General features: G+C 39.7%; 1 protein-coding gene across 1 annotated transcript in view; it reads left to right on the top strand.

The window, feature by feature from the left end:
• The first annotated feature begins 1,170 nt into the window (after positions 1–1,170).
• Positions 1,171–20,642, top strand: part of LOC132201812 (Krueppel-like factor 6) — a 243,902-nt gene continuing 224,430 nt past the window's right edge. Inside the window, exon 1 of the mRNA XM_059628300.1 lies at positions 1,171–1,670. Coding sequence (XP_059484283.1) covers positions 1,569–1,670 — 102 coding nt within the window. The 5' untranslated portion in view covers positions 1,171–1,568. The remainder of the gene's footprint in view (positions 1,671–20,642) is intronic.

The following is a 20,642-nucleotide window of genomic DNA, read 5'->3' on the forward strand; positions in this document are numbered from 1 at the left end:
TTGCAGAATCAGCATTCCAGGGCCGCAAACGGCCTCTTAATTGCTTGCTAATTGAGCAGATGCCGGCGTGATGGAGGTCCACTCGGTTTCCCACGTACGTCGCCTCCTCTCTTGTTAAAATCTTGCCACTTCATGCGGGCTGGGGTGCACACGACAGCTTTTATTTTTTGTAACGCTCCAAAACTGTATGTAATTAAAAGAACCAAGAGCGGCGGCGGGATAAACAGAAAAAAAAAATAGTAAATTATGTTTCCGTGGAGTTGTAAACGACCTTGCCGTGATGCTTTTAATGCGATGTAAATCAAAGACGATAGATTGGAGTGGAGACAATTGTGCAATTTTCAAGTGGAAATTTTTGTTATAAATTAAATAAATTAATGCTAAAATTTAGTTGCAAATGAAAATACAAATAACTCTCAAATCATGAAGCTATTTAATATAAACAATTACAACCAAATTCATATTTTAAATATTAAAGACGCCAGAAAAGATGGGGTTGTTGTTCAAGAACGTGCCAAAAATTTAAAGAATTTTAATTTACAAATATTTTCAAGTATTTTGTGATATTAGTGATTTTTTTTACCCATTAAAACAAATTGATTTGTTGCAGCTCTGTGATTGATAAAAATACAAAAGAAGGCAATACGATGCACACAAAAATCAAAGATGTTTCAAATTCTGTGTTCCTAGCCTAACTTTATTGTTTCATTTTTGTAAAATTTTTTTATTATTGTTGTATTCTTACACTCAATGTTCTAATTAATTAATCAGATTAATCTTCCTCAAATGGTTGAACGTTTTTAATGGAATAGGTTTGCACATTGTATACAACTTTTTTTCTCAGATTTTACTTTTTCGTCTGACTGAAATTTTGAAGCAAGAAAGGAATTATTATGCACCGAATATTAATAAAAAGTTTTTTTATTTATTCATATTTATTTTTTGTGTTTCAGAATGTTCGCAAGTTTCGATGGTGCAGCAGCACTGCATGAATTGTCAAGGAAGAAAGGCCGTGAAAGCGATGGTCGCGGGCTGCACCCCTCGCAGCCCTGGGGGCGACTCACCCCGTGGGAGAAGAGGGCACGCGTCTGCGGCAGCGGCGGCGGCGGCGAGGCCGGTGCTGCCGCGGCGGGCGGCGGCCCAAGCTGGCGCGGGACCTCTGTCTGGCGGGGCAGACCGCAGCGGCGGCAGTCGAGTGTTAGCCGGCCGCCAAGTCTGTTCAGGAGTGACTATCGTCGCTTGCGAGCACCCTGTCCGCCAGCTGCGTTTCTTCACTGAAAACCGGCATCCTTCGGCCCCTTTCGTGAACCCTGTCGATGGCCAGCGACTGCGCGTCGGTCGAGTGCGAACCCTGAACAGTACAAACCCTGACGAACGGTTCGCCGGTGCACTCGTCACGTACCCTGCGTACATACCCCGCGAGTGCGGTGTGCTCTGGTCGTTGTTGCTGACCTCCACAGTCGGCGACCGATCAGATTCCGAAGTAGAAATTGTTGATTCTTTCGGTGGTCGAGTGCGGTGAAGTTCAATCGTTTGCGGATTTTTTGCGACAACTCGCTTGACCCAACATGGATGTGCTGCCCAGCGGAAACATCTTCCAGGAACTGCAAGACATCCACGACACAGGCTACTTCTCGGCCCAGCCATCCCTCGAGGACCACTGGCATCAGGTAAGACCAGATTTAAAAAAAAAAATAAATAGGAAATTTAGCAAAAAAAAAAAAAAAAAAAAATGAATAATTATTATTCCAGATAAAGAACAGTCACCCGCCAAAAATTCACCTAGTTTGAAAAAAAATAGTATAAAATTAATTCTGAGTTTATTACGAGCTCTCCTAACACGTGAGACGGCTGGTCTATTCTTCGGTGCGCACTGGGTCATGCGGGAGACGCTGAGCGTCTGCGGCTAAGCTCGTTTTGCCGCGAATTGAAAAGGTGCAGGTGCTGCAGTGCCAGGTTGTTATTACCTGACGTCTTTTGCAGCTTTGCCGCGTTAGATAGGCTTCTTGTGAGACTTTATATGCACACCTGCCTGCTTTGTCACTAATTTGATCGAGTAGAAAAATGAAACAATCATTTTTCGACGACTTTTAACTATATTTCATTTAAGATTGATCGATTGATGTAAAAAACCGACTATTCTACTTGTATTTGGTTATTGAAAAAAAACGCGATGCTCTAAGAATTTTTGTACGAATATTTATATATTTCTTTATCAGGCATGGTTTTCTTTTTCTGACTCTGTTACAAACTTTTTATTATTATTTAATTCATTTGGTAATGTAATATAAGTTTTACGTCAACATAAGCAGCCCAAAATGCAAAAAATCAAATTTAATTAGCAGAATATTGGTACTATTAATTTACTTTTAAAAAAAATCCTAATTTCAGCTCTTTTATACATATAATAACAATTATTTCAAAAATGGCCAGTAAAAATACTTAACAGTCAACAATTATAAAAAAAAGTAAAAACAAAATAATGAAATTTCCTCATAAAGAAATCGCTGTAAATTAAAAATATTTTATACAGTATATTTTTTTGTCAAAATCAAACGAAATGATGTTCAGTGTCTATTTATAGCCAAGCTATTTCTCCGTAAAACCATCTGGAATCATCTCACACGATAATCAGCTGTTTGTCGCCTACAATTTCATCGCAAAGCGGCCAATTAAGGGACTCGTGCGCGGTTGATAAGCAGCTCGGCGCGAATAACCAATCGGCAGAGCCATTTCCATTCATTAGCGTGCTATCAACTCTCTGCATTCCTTCAAACACACATTTATAATTATTAATGCGTTATCGCCAGAATTCTATCGCAATTAGCCCTGCTGCGCGCATAAATGAATACCAAATTAATTATAGAATTAAATTATTCAATAAATAATTGCGCGCCCGGCCATGTGGCCTGGCGGTTTAGAAAGCGCGTCAATACAGAATATGATAATTCATATTGGGCGCCTCACTAAATCACGGTGCCTGTCGCTGTGCATACCTTTGTACGCGGCACGTATTTTGGCTTTTTGGCCTCGGGCAAGAGAGACCGAGGCGGCGCGACCATTTCTCCTACAGCCCAGGAGAATGCAGCAAAGTTTATTTGAGGTCATAAACACAGATGTTTTGTAATATACCTGATGCACTCACTCTCTCGCTGCGGCTGCCAGACAGGCAAATAATGATGCGGTTACGAGGTGATGATTTATATTTATTGTTGCGTCTGCAAGCCTTTTCACCCGCCGAACACATGGCCGCACAATTCGGATTTCGAAGGATTCGGAATTCGGGTTGAGCGCTTTTGGCCACGTTAATCAAAATGCTTTGAGTGAAAATCTCTCTCTGCCGGGCGTGCAGGTCAAAGGGCTCCATGGAAATTGAGTTATAGTCAACATTCATCATTGCAGCGCAGAATTTCAAAATTTTAAACATTTACTCATATTTTTAGAACGTTATTTTTAAACGTTAAAAAACATTAAGATATTTTCTATAAGAAATTTAACACTCTAATTAAATGTAATGAAAATAAATTGACAAGAGAAAAAAAAGAAATAAATCAAAGTATATTTAAATTTCTACCTGTCAAACCAATTTTTAACAAGGTTGACTTGAATTTAAGCGATATTTCGGCAAAATAATTGGGCTTAAAAATAATTGAAACCAAATGAAAATGTATCAAAATATTGAACTTTGTATTACATTAATTGGTTCATTGCAGATCAAGGAATTGTTGAAACAGGAGCAGTTTTGAAAACCGTGGGTCTAAAAAAATGTGAACTTTAAAGCTCCAGAAAACAAAACAATTTGTGGTTTCCGTCCACTTTGATCAGAAAAGCATCCCTCATTTTGACAGCGACCGCAACTAACGCGTCTCTCCTGTTGTTTTGAATGTTCCAAGTGACTAATTTTCCAGTCAGCTGACCCGAAAGGAAACTGCATTCCCAGGTTAATATACCTGCGCGGGCTGATTTACATGTTGTGTATGTTTGTTTTTGTTTTATGGGAAATAAATTCGGCAGCGCACGTACAAAAATATATTTCCTGAGCGTCGATGCACTGTCTGTCGCGCTGTTCTTCCCCTCTGCACGTTTATTATTTCCGGTGGCAGGTCACTCGCTATCAGTCACGCTTTACATATTCCCATTACTTCCCCTCTGCACTCTACTCACGGCTTACCTGCTGTTGTTACTTAATCACAACAACACTACGAGTGTGTGAGAGAGTTTTAACTTGGACGCCGAGAAAGAGTGAGTGAGACTCTGCTGCGTTTTACAAACTCGTAGCCCAGGATATCTCGTTTTGCGTGTGAAGAAGGTCAACGTTCTAGATGCAACAACAATACTAAAAAAAGCAGCAAGCGAGACCGGCTCGCAGTAAAACAATGCGCTGATCTTTTGCGCGACTCCATATATTTAGGTGCCTAATTGCGTATAATAGTCTCGTATATATAATTTGTGGTGAAATAATTTTTTTTTTTGCGTAAAATTTGTAAGTGCAAATTATTTTTGAAGAATTGGGCAATTTTAATTAAAATACATTTTCTACTGAATAAAATACAAATTCTTTAAAAAAAAAAAAAAAACTCAAATCTCCAAAGAATTCTTCCATAATGCTTTTGGAATATTTTTCATTTTAGGCTAAATTCAGCATCCCTCTTTTTACTCTTTTGGTTAAAATCAAACTCTTTTCAATAAATATTTACTTTAGGATGGAAGCTGCGAGCAAGATGTCTTGATGCACATATGCTAAAAAAGTAAAAGAAGTGGGCCAGCCGAGTATAGAAGCACGCGGCACATTCAATTACCGTCTCTCTCGAGTCACAGGATTTCAATTAGTGTCGACGAGATTTCCTCTTTAAACACACTCACGCCGATTGTCGCATATAGCTAATGTACCGCGTTATTCATGAAGTTTCACCACCGCATTAATCTGTTTCTCAGAAGTCGATTGCAGCCTCTATAGTGTGCAGAGTTAGAAATCGGTCCATGAATTCCGAGGGAATGCAGGCAGACGAGCATGTTCGACTTCAATGTTATTCTTCGATTGTGTTTTATTTAGTTTTTTTTCCCTGCTGCTCGCGCGAGGAGCATTACGAGGATATAAAATTTTATAGCATATTGCTTCGGGGCGGGTCATAAAAGTAGTTCGTTTTGCTCTCCTCCGCAGCATCCTTACCTGCGTGGACCCCGAAATTATTGCAGTCTAGTTTTCTTTGACAGCTGGCCGGGCGCGATTTTATCGTTCGGACTTTCATTTTTATTTGTACTTTAATTGCCGCGCTCAATTATTTTTTATTGAGATGAGAGAACGTCCCACCGGCGATTTAAAAATGGCAGATTGTAGGGTCAACAAACTAGCAATAATTAATCTTAATAATAATAATTTAAATGTTTCGTAAAAGGAGTGGAAAGAACGATTCTCATTAGCATGTGAAACGAGACGGATTGGATATTTATTTTCTCTGCGCTTTAAAAATAAAAAATCGAACGCAATTTTTCAAATTGTCGATTGTTGAAGCTGCTCTTTCTCTCTCTCTCTCTCCAGTGTCATGAGCAGTACATTCACTTGTTAGACGGCAAAGCAGTCTGGCGAGCAGCGAGGCAGACAGACAGGCACATATACAGGCCGACCTTACCATAAATGGAAGGAAAATATCGAATGCGCTGCTCGAACAAAACTACCGACGAAACATATAAATGAGTCACAGCTCGCTGTTTATCCGTCCGCGAAAAGAGACTCATTAAAAACGACGGGGTGGATGAATAAAAATTAAAGCTGCAAATACATGTATGGAAAATACAACCGTTTTCTATAAAATATGGGGCAAATTTGCAGCGAAAAGGATTCACGTGGATGTGGAAAATAATGTGCAGAAACCAGCAGGCAGGTTGGCTTCGGGGAATTTGTGCCATTGTGCGGTGCCGGATTTTTACTCTCTTTGTGTTTTGTGCTCTGCTGAATGAGCGCACGAGTACTATACATACACGTACTCACTCTTTTTCGTTGTGATTTAAAAAAATAACACACACCCGCGAAGAATTAAAGCTGAAAAAGCGACTTCGCAAAAAAGACTCTTTTCTCCAGATTAGGCCTGCTTTTTGCCAAAAGTCGATATGCTCTTTTCCCCCGGATATTATCGGGGAAAGCGAGGAAACAAAAGGGTCTCTTTTCTCTTTAGTGCACTCTTTCATAATATATACGACTCTGTGCTGGTGCTGCGTGATGCATCAATAAAAATGTGCCGCGATAAGACCAATAAAAAATAGTGCAGCACTTCAAGAGCTGTTTGATTTTAGATATAGAAGGTGCAGTTAAATAGTTCAAACTGAATTTGATTCAAATTTCATGACCAGGATATGCACCAGTGTAAATTAATCTCGCTGTCTTGGAAAAATTGTATGTAATCAGCAATGCTATTATATTTTTGTTGATGACTCAATATGGCGAGTGATAAAAAGCGTCACGTGTTTATTTTTTACTTAATGAAAGATCGCCGTCTTATCTCGCCAAGGCAGTGTGTGTTGAATAAGACTAGAGTACACACTCTCCGAGGCGTAAACAACGTGCTCAGTCATTGATAAAAATAAACAGCATCTCTCTCGCCTAATTGCTGAAATACAAACAAATATAACACTCCTTTTGAAAGAGTTTCTATGACCAATTTATTATTGCCGACGTCAATTAAAAATGCGGTCATGATTGGCCGGTATCAGCTCGGTCTAGACAAAACAGGAAACTGCTGCGGACAAAATAAATAATTTTTGTTTTGACCAATATTCTGAATTCGCTGAATTCCAATTTCCACCTTTTCAAATGGAACTTTATATTATTCCATATTTTCCTGCTGCTGCCATATTTCTATTCCTCGTCATTGGCTTTTATGTGCAACGGAGCGCCATCAGCGCAATTTTCCTATCACGTCGTAAATATTTTCACAGCAGAGCGCGAGGATGCGAAGTGAGGAAACTGCCTGTTGGTTTTCATTAGAGCTTTATTGGGCCGAGAAAATTAATTTATGCGCTGTATAAGCGAGATGTTTATTTTTGAAATAAAATCATTTTTTTTCCCTCTGCTTATTATGAAAAGATGTAATCTATTTTTACATTTTACTATTCCACTTTTCATTGAAGATTCATTTTACATTAAAACTTTTAATGAATAATAATGAGCACTATATAGACTATTAAAATAATCAAACACCAGCGTGAATTTTTGCGTCAATTCCATTTTTACAGCAAAACTAAGAAATATTTTGAATGGTATGAAATATGTAAAAGGTATTAAAGTTTAATAATGTCAATTTTTACTTGAAAAAGAAAACAAATAATTTAGTATTCTCTCGACTACCGCTGAGACACACGTTTCTACATTCTGACCAAAATTATCATAAAAATTAATTTCTCACGAAAAAATTATTAATTTGATTAAACAAATTTACTAAAAAAAATTGATTTTTGTATTAATTTTTGTCAAAATTATTTTACAGCTCATGAATCATGGTTGCGGCTGACAGTCAAAACATGTAGAGTAGAATATTAAGAATATTGTTTTCTCTGAAACAATGAGCAACTCCCAAAACAAATCAAAGAATAGCCGATTTTAAATGAAAATCATCAAAAATTATATTATTGGGACATTTTAAGCCTAACCACGATCATTAAGCAAATCATTTTTCCTTAAGAGGATCTCAAAATATTATACGGATTTTTTCTTAATAAAGTTTTCTTGAATCATTTCGGCCAATTTTACGAGCAATGTTTCGTGATAAAAGAGGGATATTGCGAGAAAGCTTAATCGGCGTGAAACTGATCGGCTTTATTTGGCGCCAGGCAGGGCCATGAAGCGAAGGTATTTGGACGTTGTATCTCTCTTTATTGGGCAAACGTCGGCGGCTCGGCCCCTCATGAATGTTGACAGCGTCCGCGCGTCACGTCCACTATGCGCCGGCAGTATATTTTATATGAGGCTTCATTACACATTGCAGAGCGGAGCAGCTTTTTTCTGCTGTCCCAATCTCCCCGAGGAGACCTTTTGTTAGGATGAAAAATCGTCCTTACAGCACCGTGAGTGCTGCCTAGTGTACAGGGGCTATCGATTTTCGGCGCCGAATGCATCGCGTCTGCTACGAGCATTTTTGCACAGCGGCAGCACCGGCGTGTTTATTCCCTCAGGTCAATGCTATAGCTTATTTAAAGCGGCGATATTGTTTTGATGCTTAAAGCTCTCGTCGGCCACACTTTTTTCCGTCCAATCTGATTAAAAAATTTTCCCCCGCCCTCAGCCGGCCGTATAGAGCATGCTTAAAAGCAGGGATATGTACCTTCTGCCTGCCACTTTTGTTTGCAGCAATTTCGCGCATGAAAGGCCAGTACTTTTAAAGCCCTTGACAAAGTTGTCTGCATCAAAAGATGAGACTAAAATCTTGTGCGGTTTTGCCGCCGTCGGGCGGGTTCTCCAGCCCTTTCAAACCGCGGCGCTCAAACTTTTCTGCTGCTCCAACTCCCCGGTGGAATTTTTGTTTCGGTATTGTCCTGGTTGCCTTTTATGAATAGACCTGGGAATTGTGTTCTTTCTGCAATTTCTAGACTGGAAAGCGAGTGAAAGGTTTATATATAAAAAAAGCGTTTGAAATTTTGTGGTTTCTAAAAGCAATTAAATCAAAAGCAGGGTTTTTATTTGGCTGGAAAAACTCTTCAAAGAACCCCTTTTTTATGTATTTTATTTGCTGATTTTGGTCCGTGAAAAGGCCAATCTGCGAAACCCTGCAAATAAATCAAACGTCGATATTTTTTTTCCTGACGACAAACAATTGCGACTTTTTTGCTCTCTTTGCAAACAGAATAATTATCGCTCGCAGCGAACAAATTGCTAATTATCGCGTTCGTGCAAAGCAAGCCGCGTAATCGAGATCAAAGAAAAAGCAGCGTTGCTTCTCTCTCTCTCTCTCTGTACGCATTTGTATTGACTTTGTGTGTGCCGAGGAAGAGTCGTTTGTAAAAAAAGGCCAGCCGCTGGGAATGAAGTTTGATGTGTCGCGCGTGTGATCTTGTTGTGTGTGGGAAGTAATTTTACTTTGGTGTATACCATGACCCTTATCCAGTGCCGCAGCGAGTTATGTAATGGCCCCATGAATCATCTGGATCTGCTCTCCCTCCAGCAGCTTAAAATCACTCCAGAGGCGCTTTAAAGAGACACATTACACGCGAGAGAGCTGATTGAAATATGCCTTTCAAAAGCCACATGGTTAATTTTTTACAATGATTTACAGATTTTAAGTGGAAAATGTTATTTGTTAGGTTTTTAAAGGTTTTACAAACGGAGAGTGAAAAAAACCAAAATTAATCTCTACTTTTGGTTTCATATCACTCAGTTCCTAACAAATGAGGTTTTTTTTTTAATTTGCAACATTTTTTTGAATCTTTATAAATAAAAAATTGAAAATTAAATGAATTTTACAGTATTTATAAAAATTTGAAATAAAAAATATGTCTTTTATATTAACTCTGGTTGGAGGCAATTTATTTTATATTCAAATCTATTATTTTTAAGGTCACTTCTCTCCCTCCCATGAATTTAATTAACGTTTCAAACCTGCTTTTTGCTCAAAAAGCTGCTGAACTCCGTCTGAATTAATGAAAGCATTCCTGAACTCGGTGCAGTTTTTACTCGCATATTGCATACTGAGCGGATGCATTATCCGGCGCCCAGAAGAGCCCGTTGGCTATTTTTTTTCACCATTATATTTTTTGCCAGACTGCTCTCATGTGAGTGTGTGAATGATTTCCAAAGCAGACGCGGTGGCTGCATGGGTATTAAAAATAAATGACGCTGGCCAGCAATTGATTGAGCTATCAGAGCAGAATCGAAAAAAGTGTCACCACCGCATGCTTTTTGCCTCCAATATGCAATCGAACGAACAAATGCGGCTCTAAAACGCGAATAATTTTGCGTCCATTTTCCATACGAGAGCCGCTCGCTTGAATGTTGAGCGTGTGCTGTCAATGCATTAAATTATTCCGGCGCGAATCGCATTATGTTGTAAAACCTCGCTTTTTATATTATACAAATGGAAATTAGTTTTGAATCATTTATTGAAGCTCTTTTTGCGAGATGTGTTATTAAAAATAAAAACTAAAATCACTGCGAAAGCAAACCAACGAGCATAAAAAAACAGTTGTATTATTTTCAATTTTTCTTTATTTACTATTAAATTTTTCTTAACACGGACAAAGTTAGCTTCCAGTTTTATCAAGCGTCGATAAGGCTGCTCATTTTCACTGGGTAATATTTTATGTACATGTGTTGTTATCAACCGAAGAGCCGGAAAACCAAAATGCAAAAAGGAAATTGTGGTGCTGCATGTGTTGAAAGGAAAACCCTAAACCCGCGCTGCCGGCTATTTCTTAACATTTGTTTTGCCCTGAAACCGTCATTTAACTTTTTATCTAGACGTAAACACGAGCGTGGTCGGTTCGCCAGATTTTTCTCTATGACCGCATCTCTCTCTCTCTTTTTCTTTTGCTGTGATGTTGATTCCCATTTCCTTTGACCGCGAAGGGTATGTTATTTGTGCACCACAAGAGAGAGGCGAGCATATTCATTTGATAAGAGGTGCGTTTTGAAAATATTTTGTTCGCTCCCACCGTGAAATCTACGGAATTTCATATTAATAACAAAATTGAGAAAGCTGAAGTGCTTCACTAGAGTGTCTCACTTCAATGCAAAACATGCAAATGGAAAAAAATTACAGCGAGTCTCTATTCTCCTTGGAATATAAAACGTCTAATTGCCTATTTAATAGCTCCATTTTTGTCTCTCGCCTGTTGCCTATTATGGCAGTTGCGTAATAGGAAAGACACTTATAAATAAATGCGCATTATTCTGTATGGTAATCTTCGAGCAAGTTGAATTTCAATTGCATTTGAAAGCTGTTCCAAGAAATAAAATGAAGAAGGCCATGGTTGAAATAACGACTATATTGAATTTTGTTATTACATTTTTAAATTAGAAAAAAAATGTTTTAAAAATTATTTATAAAAAGAGCAGAGGGTCAGCTGGCGCCAATATTTGTAGGCGCGCACAATGCAAGCGTGTTAATGAATCACCAAAGCTGCACGGAATACAAACTGGCTGTAATCAGAAAAGTGCTCGCGCGCTCTCGGCGCCGATAAAGTGGAACGCATGCGAGATAAGGACTCTCGCGCGGCCGGTGTCGCGCACTTTTTTATATTTAGCTTGTGAGTCGTCGCCTCTGAAAACCCCTTCGCAAACAGCGTAGTGCATTGTGTGCATCTTCATGAGATTACATTTTTATATGCACATTTATTTATGAACATCTTTCGTCTTGATACGAAGGAAGGCAAACAGGAAAATCAAATTTATAGTTGGATCAAAAGTTTCTCGCAGATTTATTTTAATCAACGAAAATCTCGTGTAGCTGTGAAAAATCTCTCTGAAAAGAGCTTCTAATCGCGCACAAACTTTGCCGGCAGAAGAAATAAATATCTGCCGGCGGGACCAAGCAACTTTTAATGGCCGAAAACCGACTTTGCATCTCGTGAAAATAAGAGAAAAAAAAAAACGCGGAGGCGGGCCAAGTTGGCGCATAAATTCAATCTGGGCGCATGATCAATCTAAATTCCGAGCGCGCCTAATGCAAAGTAATGACGCCGAGAGGGGTGCGCGTGTCTCCTTTGTCTGCGCGCTTCGGACGAAATTGCCCCAAAGCTGGTCGCCGACAAACGCTAAATACCTGCTGCAGCGAATAATTAGCATAACTTTAAATAATTCCGGCTTATGCGCGCGCGCAAATATACACATACATACAAACAGACGACCGACGACGGTGACTTTGCAGCCCCTTCAACGCAAGCGTGGGGCGAAAAGGCAGGTGGTGTAAAGCGTGCTTACCCTCATTAACTTTTCCTCGTTTGCCATTCTCGTTTTGCGAGCAGTCTCAAATCCATATGATAATTATGCTGCCATTTTCATTCTTCGCGTACCACTCTGAAGCTCATTTCCTTATAATAAGAAAAAGTGCAATTTGCAGATAAACATTTTTTTTATCTCTCTCGCTAGGAGTTAATTTCCTAAATTTTATTGTAATAATTTTTATTTAATTAATAAAAAAAAATTAAAATCATTTTGCTTGTGACACGTTTTAAACTCCAAAGGGTTGCTATTTGTCAGCATTTCAAAAACTTTCTGACACTTTTTGCAGTTCCATTCCACAATCTGAACCGCGTGTTTGAAGCCTATAAAATATTTTGCCAAACAAATACTCAATCGGAAAGATTGAATGCAGTTTGTTTGTTTGATCAGCGTTCGAGCAAAAGAGGATAATATTCGTCGATATCATGCAAAAGGGGAATATTCGCCGTGTATAAGAAAATGATAGAGGCCATACTCGGCCGAAGCCGCCGCCGCCGCCGCTTTTCCACCCTCCTTTATTTTTGCCATGATTTATGGAACACATGATGACATTTTTACCCAACAAGGGAATAAAAATGGAACTCAACTGCTGCCGCTCTCCTCCTTTTTTGCCCTGCTGCTTTATATTTTATTATCTTCAAAGTGAAACTGCGCGCTGTCTGCCGATGACCGAACTGCTCCGCTCTCTCGGCCGGATTTATTTCCGGCAACCCCTACGCCACATCGGAACTTCATGTTAATGCGCGAGCGAGTGCAGATTTCCAACCGGCTGGTGGGGAAAATGGAATTCGCTTAGCCCTGGATTACGTGCAAATAGGACAGAAACAGGAGAAAAATGTAGCGTTTTAACTCGTTTTAACAAATTATTGAAAATTGATCAAAGTAAAAGTTTTTTTAAAGAATTATTTAGTTTTTTAATCATGAACTCTGTCGAGCCGATTGGATTGAGAGTTATTGTATATTTGTTGCCGCTGTCTGTGCAGTTCTATATTGTCTCTGGTCGCATTAACGCCGCGTTGATGACATTTCTGTCTGCGCAGTAAAACAAAGCGATCGCCTTTTTATTGCCACCGATAAAGGCGGCGATATCGAAGCGGTAAAAATCAGAGCGCAGCATCCGCGTAATGTTTGTCCAAGATACTATTTCTGACCCCCTGTGCATGTGTGTGCCGCCCACGTTACATTATGTATGTGTGGAAGGAAGGCCGGTTTAATACGTGAAGCACTTGTGTGCAGGCAATGGCCGCGTTATACGAGAGATTAAAAAGTAATCCCCTCCTGTTCTGTGTGCACTGCGAACTGTTGGGGTTCTTGTTTCGAATGCTTTTCCCGCCGCTGCTCACTCCCAGATTTATTTGCATGAATATGAGTGCGCGCGCGAGCCATCCTATAGTGGCCTGCAGCGTGTGTGCGCGAACGTATATATAAAAATAAAACATGAAGCGCCAAGGCGGCTACTCTCGCTTTTGTTAAATAAATAGAGCTCTACCTGTTTCAAAAAGCAGCGCCCGGCCGACGCACCGACAGATTTAATCATTTGTGTCGGCGTTTAACTTTTATACGCATATTTGCGAGAGCAAAGTGGAGCTTTACGAGAGGATTTCGCCGCTGAGATTTTTACGGCACCAGCTGCGGGGCAGGCACAGCTAATATCAGCCAGAATCGTGCTTTGTTGCAGAGAATTTTGAAAAGTTCCATTAATATTGGTATTGTAGAATATGGAATTATACAAAAACATAACATTCATATGGAAATCAACAATTCAGGCCAAAATTTTCTCATCTAGAATAAATGTATGGTAATTCAAAAATAATTATATTTTCAATTTATGAACTTTATTTGTGTTTGCACAATAAATTAATAAATGTAATTTATAATATTGATTGTATGGATGATGTATTTGGGCAGAGAATGCCCGGCGATACATTAATAAACATGATTTGATTTGAAACTAAATTTGATTTTAAATTTAAATAAAGGAAAGGTTCAATTTGAAATTTGAACGGTATAAAAGTTGTTAGTGCTGAAGAAGTTTATAAAAGTTAATGAAAATGGCTATATTTTTATCGTAAAAAAAGTATATGGAAAGAGTGTATGAATATTTTCACAATTAGTCGCAAAAAGCAATATTAAGAAAGATTTATCATGAAGATCTGAAAAGTTATAAACTTTAAACACGAAAATTTTGGAAAATTTGCTGTAATCTCTCAAAATTAAATTAATTTTACTTGATATCAGAAACAAATTTGTCCTCAAAAGCGTAAGTTCCAGCCCTTAAGTTATATAAAATATTTGAATTGTAAATATACCTAACAGAAAGAACCGTTTCCTCTCTCTCAATTTTCTTTCTGCTGCTGTGGATTTTCTTTCTGGCTATAATATTGAATTTGACTAGTTGATGTGTCTCGTAGCTTTTGCATTGATCTTATCTGCGTTGATCTTGAGCAAGGTAAACATTTCTGCACACATTTCTCTGAAGTAGACGAGAGAAAGAGCAGCGCGCTGTATACAAAGTGGGGAAAAATATTGCACTTAGCGCCGCTGCATGCACTTGCTCGGCGCTACGGCGACGTGTGTGCATAACAAAAGATGCCTCCCGGGTGATAAATTGAATTCCTAATGCATCAGTTTGTGCACTTTGTCGCGCCGAGATAGCATGTGCGAGCAAATATAAAAAAATTCAACTCGGTTGCCTGCATAGGCGCGTCGCGCGCCATTTATGGCATGGGAATTTAGTATTTTTTGCACAGTCTCGCGCGGAATTGCTTGCAGGATGTGTGCAAAAATATTAGCATAAAATATTACCCCCGCTGCTGGCGGGTATAAAAAAAGGAAGAAAGATCCGCCCGCCGTGTATATATGCAGTGCTCTTTTGCACACACACACACGGAACGAGACAGACAGACTCCATTAAAGTGGCAAAATGAAACTCAATTTTTCCACTCGCCGTGCAACGAGAGACGAGCGAGCACTGCTTTGTGAGTTCAACTCACACATACTGATGCAAAAGTTGGTGCACGCCGGGTAATGGCGGTGTTGGAATTTTGTCGCTCATCAAAGCAACTTTGCATACAAAATCAAAAGTGCAGGAAATGGTGCTTGCCATAGCATGCATGCCAAACATATACAAACTGAAAGAGAGTTTTTGCCACGCGGAGAGAGAAAAAAAGTATAGCTCTCTTCACAATTTGTAATTTGCGAAATTGATGTTTTCCGTTGAGAATGTATGAAAGAATTTTCCTCTTTTCCCGAAACGAAAGAACCTCTTTTTCTCTTTATTTTTTCCTCTCTCTCTAACGAGCATGTCTGAACAAATTGTAATAAGTGCAGTTGTGGGGACGAAAGGAATTTGCGAGGGCTCTTCAACAGTCCCAAAATTGTTTTTTAAGCTGAGCCCGGAACGAGATTTGATCAGCCGGCCCTCCCGCCCCATAAATGCAAACCTTGGACAAACAAGCGCGCCCTTGAAGCACCCTCGACTGCCACCCTCGCTTGGTCTTTTGCGGGCACTTCCTCCCTTTCCTCGGAAATAAGCAGCAGTGGAAATCTGTCATCGGAGCAGAAATTGGTTCATTTGCAGCGGGCCAAACGAGCGAGACGGTCTTCTTAACTCGTATTGTTCTGCTCGGAGCTATTTTTTAGTGCGCGGGGGTGCAGCGTGCAGTGTCCGTCCATCCCTGTGTGTGTGACACACATAACGAGCAGCCAGTTACCCCCTGGAAAATCAAGCTCGAGTCAGCAGCGCATCCACGCGTTCTTTTGGGAGAGATCAGACAATAGGGGCTATCACCAGAGAGGGGTTGTATCTTGATTGCGCCGAATATACAACTGCTAGTGGCTTATTTTTCGGCGGAGTAAAAATAAGACCGCGTGATGATGAGGGTTTATATACGAGGTGTCAGCACGAGAGAGAGAAAGAAAGTGTGCGGCAGGGGCGACAGTAGCAGTTTAGCCCGCCGAGGCCCATAACGTTAATAACGCGGCGCAGCTTCTTTTTATTCCGTCCTTGACACTCGAGAAAGAGAGAGAGAAAGCAAGTCGTAAAGTCGGACAAGGTGCGAGAGGGAATGACTTGCAGAAGAAGTTCACCCCACGCGATTTATTCAAAGCTGATCGATTAAAAAAATTCATTTGTGCGAATTTTGGAAACTAATTCCGTATATTACTTTAAATATTGTAACTTCACATTGAAAAAGTAATTTATTTTCCTCATTTGAATTTTCTAACTTGGTATAGAATTGTTTTGGTGAAATTTCCATTTATAAAAAAAGCAACAAAATTGAAAAAAAAAATAGTTAAATTAATCAAAGCCGAATTAAGGATGCTGATGAAAAAACATACATTTTTATTTTATTTTTTTATTGCAGAAGTTACATTAATTGGTGGAGATATCTGACTGAGATTGAAGATAAAAAACGAATTCTCCTATTTCCAGCCTCTCAGATTATGACCTTGTCAGCAAAATTTTTGCTAGATTTCGTTTCAAAGGGCGAAAAATGCAATAATATCAAAGCACCCCGAGCAAGACAGACGTGTACCACCCCCTCGCTTGTCAGTACGTTTTTCTTCTTCAAAGCGATTAAAATTACTGGCGGGTAGCAACAAGGCGTCTTCTCTTCTCGGCGTTCAATCAAGATAGAAAATAAACGCGCCACAAGCACTCTAGGGAGGGTGGGTCGTGGCATTCATACATACATATAGAGCAGACGAGGATTATCGCAGGGTGTAATGATGAATTGGATGAAAAGTTCATTGAGAAAGTGCTGGTGAATTTAGATTGGATCTGACGCATGCATGATTATTCGGTGGGCGGCGCGGGGGGAGGCACGCGCGCAGGGGGTTTTGATCCCTCTTTATATTATTAAACGCGCAGTCGTGTGTTGGATCAAGTGGGTTATTGTCATGTAAATGCTCTCTCGCACTGGTTGCATTCGCGGATGCCTCTGCATAATTGGAGTGACACCCGGAGAAAGAAAACGCATCGCTCTCTCGGCGTCCCAATTTATATTCCTGCCTGAGCGAGTGAAGAGATGAAACGCGGTCGGGCAGTTGGCAAATGATGAGAGAAATCTTTCCTTCCTCCAAAACCTAATTTATGGAATTCCCGTTTCATTTTTTATTTTATTTTCATTTTAAAAACACAAAATTTTAAGTTTAACCAAATTAATAAGATGAATTGAATAATATTAACTCTTTTTTATATTAGCTTGTATAAAATTTATTTTCTTATTTAATAATTTGAATTAATCAGATAGTTAGATTAAATAAAAAAATTTAAAAGTAATATTACTATTCACTATTAATTATATTTTGTCTGAGAGTGCCTGATGGATGTCAATTAAACTTGCTTCTGGAGATACTTTAGACGGAAAGTTAGAGGTGCTTGTCAAATTATTTCAATATTTATCCGATATTAAATTTATACACAAAAAATAAATTGTTTACTCCTGAACTTCAACTGTCAGTCAGTTTTTCACTTGTTTGCGGCACTAATGCATCCATAGAGGCTGTTTTGAGAAGACAAGAGACCAGTTGGCGGGCAAAGGCACAAAAGATCGAGAGGCTGATGCGTGAAACTTGAGCGGCAAAAGAAGTAAGCAAGGTGTGAAGGCGGATGATATCACCTACGAGAACAGCTCTTTTTATATATTATTATTTTTAAATTCACGCGGAGAAATGAGCAAGCGCAGAAAAAGGCATGGGAGAGAACAAGAAACAGGCCGAGAGGAGCATCATTATGGGCCGTGTTGTATGCTGAGAGGCTGCAGCGCCACGATACTGTGCCTATCTTTTAATGGGAATATGCAAATGCGAGCTCGAGTGACTAATCCCGATGCCATCTCTTCTTTCGCCTCTCCGCTGTCTGCTTTTCGATCGTCGGTGGAAATTTTTTACGGCGATCAATAAACATTACTTTCATTTAAAAAAAGGATTGTTTTTTTCCTGCAATTAGACTAATTAAAATTTTAATGCACTCATATAAATTAATGAAACTTTTACAGCATTGAAATTGTTTCATTAATTAGACCAGAGTAATTAATGGGCTTCAAAGCTTTAATTTAAGGGTCTCGAACAACTTCATGCATCAAAATAAATTTCTTAAGAGATCAAAACGGCGTTTGAAATTAATTAATTAAAACCGGCACAGTTGCCCGAGTTTGTGTGTGAAATTAATCGAAAAAACAAGCGAGTCGAAACTAATGTCTGCACAGAACAATAATTATATTTGCAGCGAAAATGCCTCCGAGTGCAATCCGTAGTATAATAATGCTCTGCTGATCAGACATTAACGAGCACCATTAATATTGCACAACAAGTCTCGCGTCGTAAAGCACCAGAGCTGCATTTGCAATCTGGCAGCGCATTCCTTTCCGAGCGCATAATTTTCAATTCAACAACAGCCCAACTAATTTGCTTACACCTGTGCTTTGTGCCGTGTTTCGTCGGCGCGGCGTGAAAATCCTCATTGCGTGTAAAATGTATTATTGCAAATTGCTTTGGCTCTTTCTCTGCTGCACAGGGCGAGGGCGCGCAGTCAACCGGTGAGGGTTGGGGTCGCAATATTGTTATACAAATCGGGTGTCTGTCTGTCTGGCTGCAGCAAAGCAGGAAACCGATGGAGCGCGCAAAAAAAGACGCGGGGGTGAAAATGAATGGATGTGGCCATTCAGCAGCACTTTTTTAATCTCCATGTTCAATAATTTCGCAGCGAGCGAAAAGAAAAAAATCGATGTTTAGCAGACGAGGGGTGAATTCTTCCACACGAAGATATATTCGCGGGATGCTAAACGATCCTTGTAATTTTTGAATCGGTCTCTTTGCCAATCAAAAAATGCTTAGAATAAATTAACAAATCAAAGTTGATGGGGTGTTTATAATTAAAACACTCTTAACTATTCATTTTTTTAACATGATTCAAATAAAATATAGGTATGTAACTATTGCATTGATTTTTTAGTTTTTAAGTTTTTAATTTTTGAATTTGGGTTTGATATTTTATTTTTAAAACAGGTTTTTTCTTATTCTTATTTAATATTTCAATTTAAATTAGCCGGCAACTTGCAATTTGTTTGGAATTAAAACTTTTCTCCAAGATGGTCTTTCAAAGGCAGAGCTCTCTAATAATCCGCTCTCATAGACCTCATCAAAGTGCCTTCCTCAACTTATCAACAATGGAGCATTATAATAACAATGGAGTCTGGAAAAGCAGCCATAACAAAGTCTTATCGGGCAGCGCTCGGCGGAAGTCTGATGGCTGTGCGCGAGTAATGGTCGATAATTTGATTTCTCGCTTCATTTAAGGACGAGGCTAGCTCGGGCGTGCATACGCGAGATATATTATACGGAGAGCGAGTTAGAGCGGCGGGTCGGGCAGAGCGGGGTGATGTGATGGGCACGACCCTCGCATTATCATAGGGGTGGCACGAGACTTGAAGAGAGAGTAATGCACCGAAATGAGATTTTAATAGTTAAAGGGTGGAAAATTGCTTGTTCCACCAGCACCAACCATCGGATAATAATACGGCAGAGAATAATGTGTACGCGCGGTCATTACGCGGCGGACATGCAAGTCTGCAAAATGCACCCAATTAATTAATTTGGCCGCTCCACGATTTATTTCACTGATGTGTAAAGCTAAAAAAAACAGACGTGCAATTATTTTTTGGACCCGTTGCGTCAGCCGGAACGATGACGCAAACTGGGCAGGCAGTAAAAAATTATGCGTCTTGAGAGGGTTGAGAAGAGCGGCAGGGATTAGATGCGCGGACAAAAAAAAATAACGTGCACACCACGTGAGATAATACAAAGCGGCGTAGGCGGCGGCGCCGGCTTCCGATCTGCGTACACGAAAAAAATAATTCTGTTGATATAAGGCATGAATGTATCTGGCTCTCTGTATTTATCCGTTTCCGACGGAACCGAAAAGTCGCCGCGGCCTTTCCATTTTAAACAGCCCTTCCTTTTCTCTGCTGTACTTATTTGCTTACACACGCCGCGTGCGCCGCTGGTATATTTATAAAAATGCTCTGGCTAATGCTTCCGATGATGGATAGCACGAAAATCTTCTTATGGGAAATGTCTTTTTCTCCAAATGCTAACACGTGTTTAATTGAGATGCACTTAAAAATTAAACATCCATTTCCTGACCGGGAGGGATTCTTCCTTCACATGGTTAGCGTCAACCCTGCGATCGAAAACAAACGCCCTTGAGCAGTGATTTATTGGAGTGAGAATTTCTTCTTGCTCTCTTTTTTTTGTACCGGCAGGACGAAAAAAAGGCAAAGGGCCTAATTAGAGTGGAGAGGGTTGCTGCCGAGCAACTGGTCGCGGGCGAACTTGCCAGTTGCCTGTCCAGAAAATTTGTTTGGAATTTCGCAACTCGTGTGATGCTATTCGCAGCGGGCCAAAATAATCAAAGTCATGCGTGCGTCTGGGTTTACAAGTTAAAGAGAGCTAAAATTGTAATGTGCACGGAGAGAGATTTTTCAGGCGAACATCTGCTTTTCGGTCTCTTTCCACTTGACCGTATCTTAATAATTCGGTTTCTTCTCAAGATTCACAATTGGTTCTAAGCAGGAAAAACACGAGTGGCGGGTTCGGCTGCAAGATAAAAAAAGTGAAGTAGCCGGTTCGTGTTTGGCTCGGAGGAGAGACCCATCTCTCAGTCAGTCAGTTTGTCAGAAGTATTTCTCTCTCGCATGCATGCATTTAATAA

The sequence above is a fragment of the Neocloeon triangulifer genome, unplaced genomic scaffold (genome assembly GCF_031216515.1).
Source record: "Neocloeon triangulifer isolate White Clay Creek 2 clone unplaced genomic scaffold, ASM3121651v1 ptg000014l, whole genome shotgun sequence".
Taxonomy (NCBI): Eukaryota; Metazoa; Arthropoda; class Insecta; order Ephemeroptera; family Baetidae; genus Neocloeon; species Neocloeon triangulifer.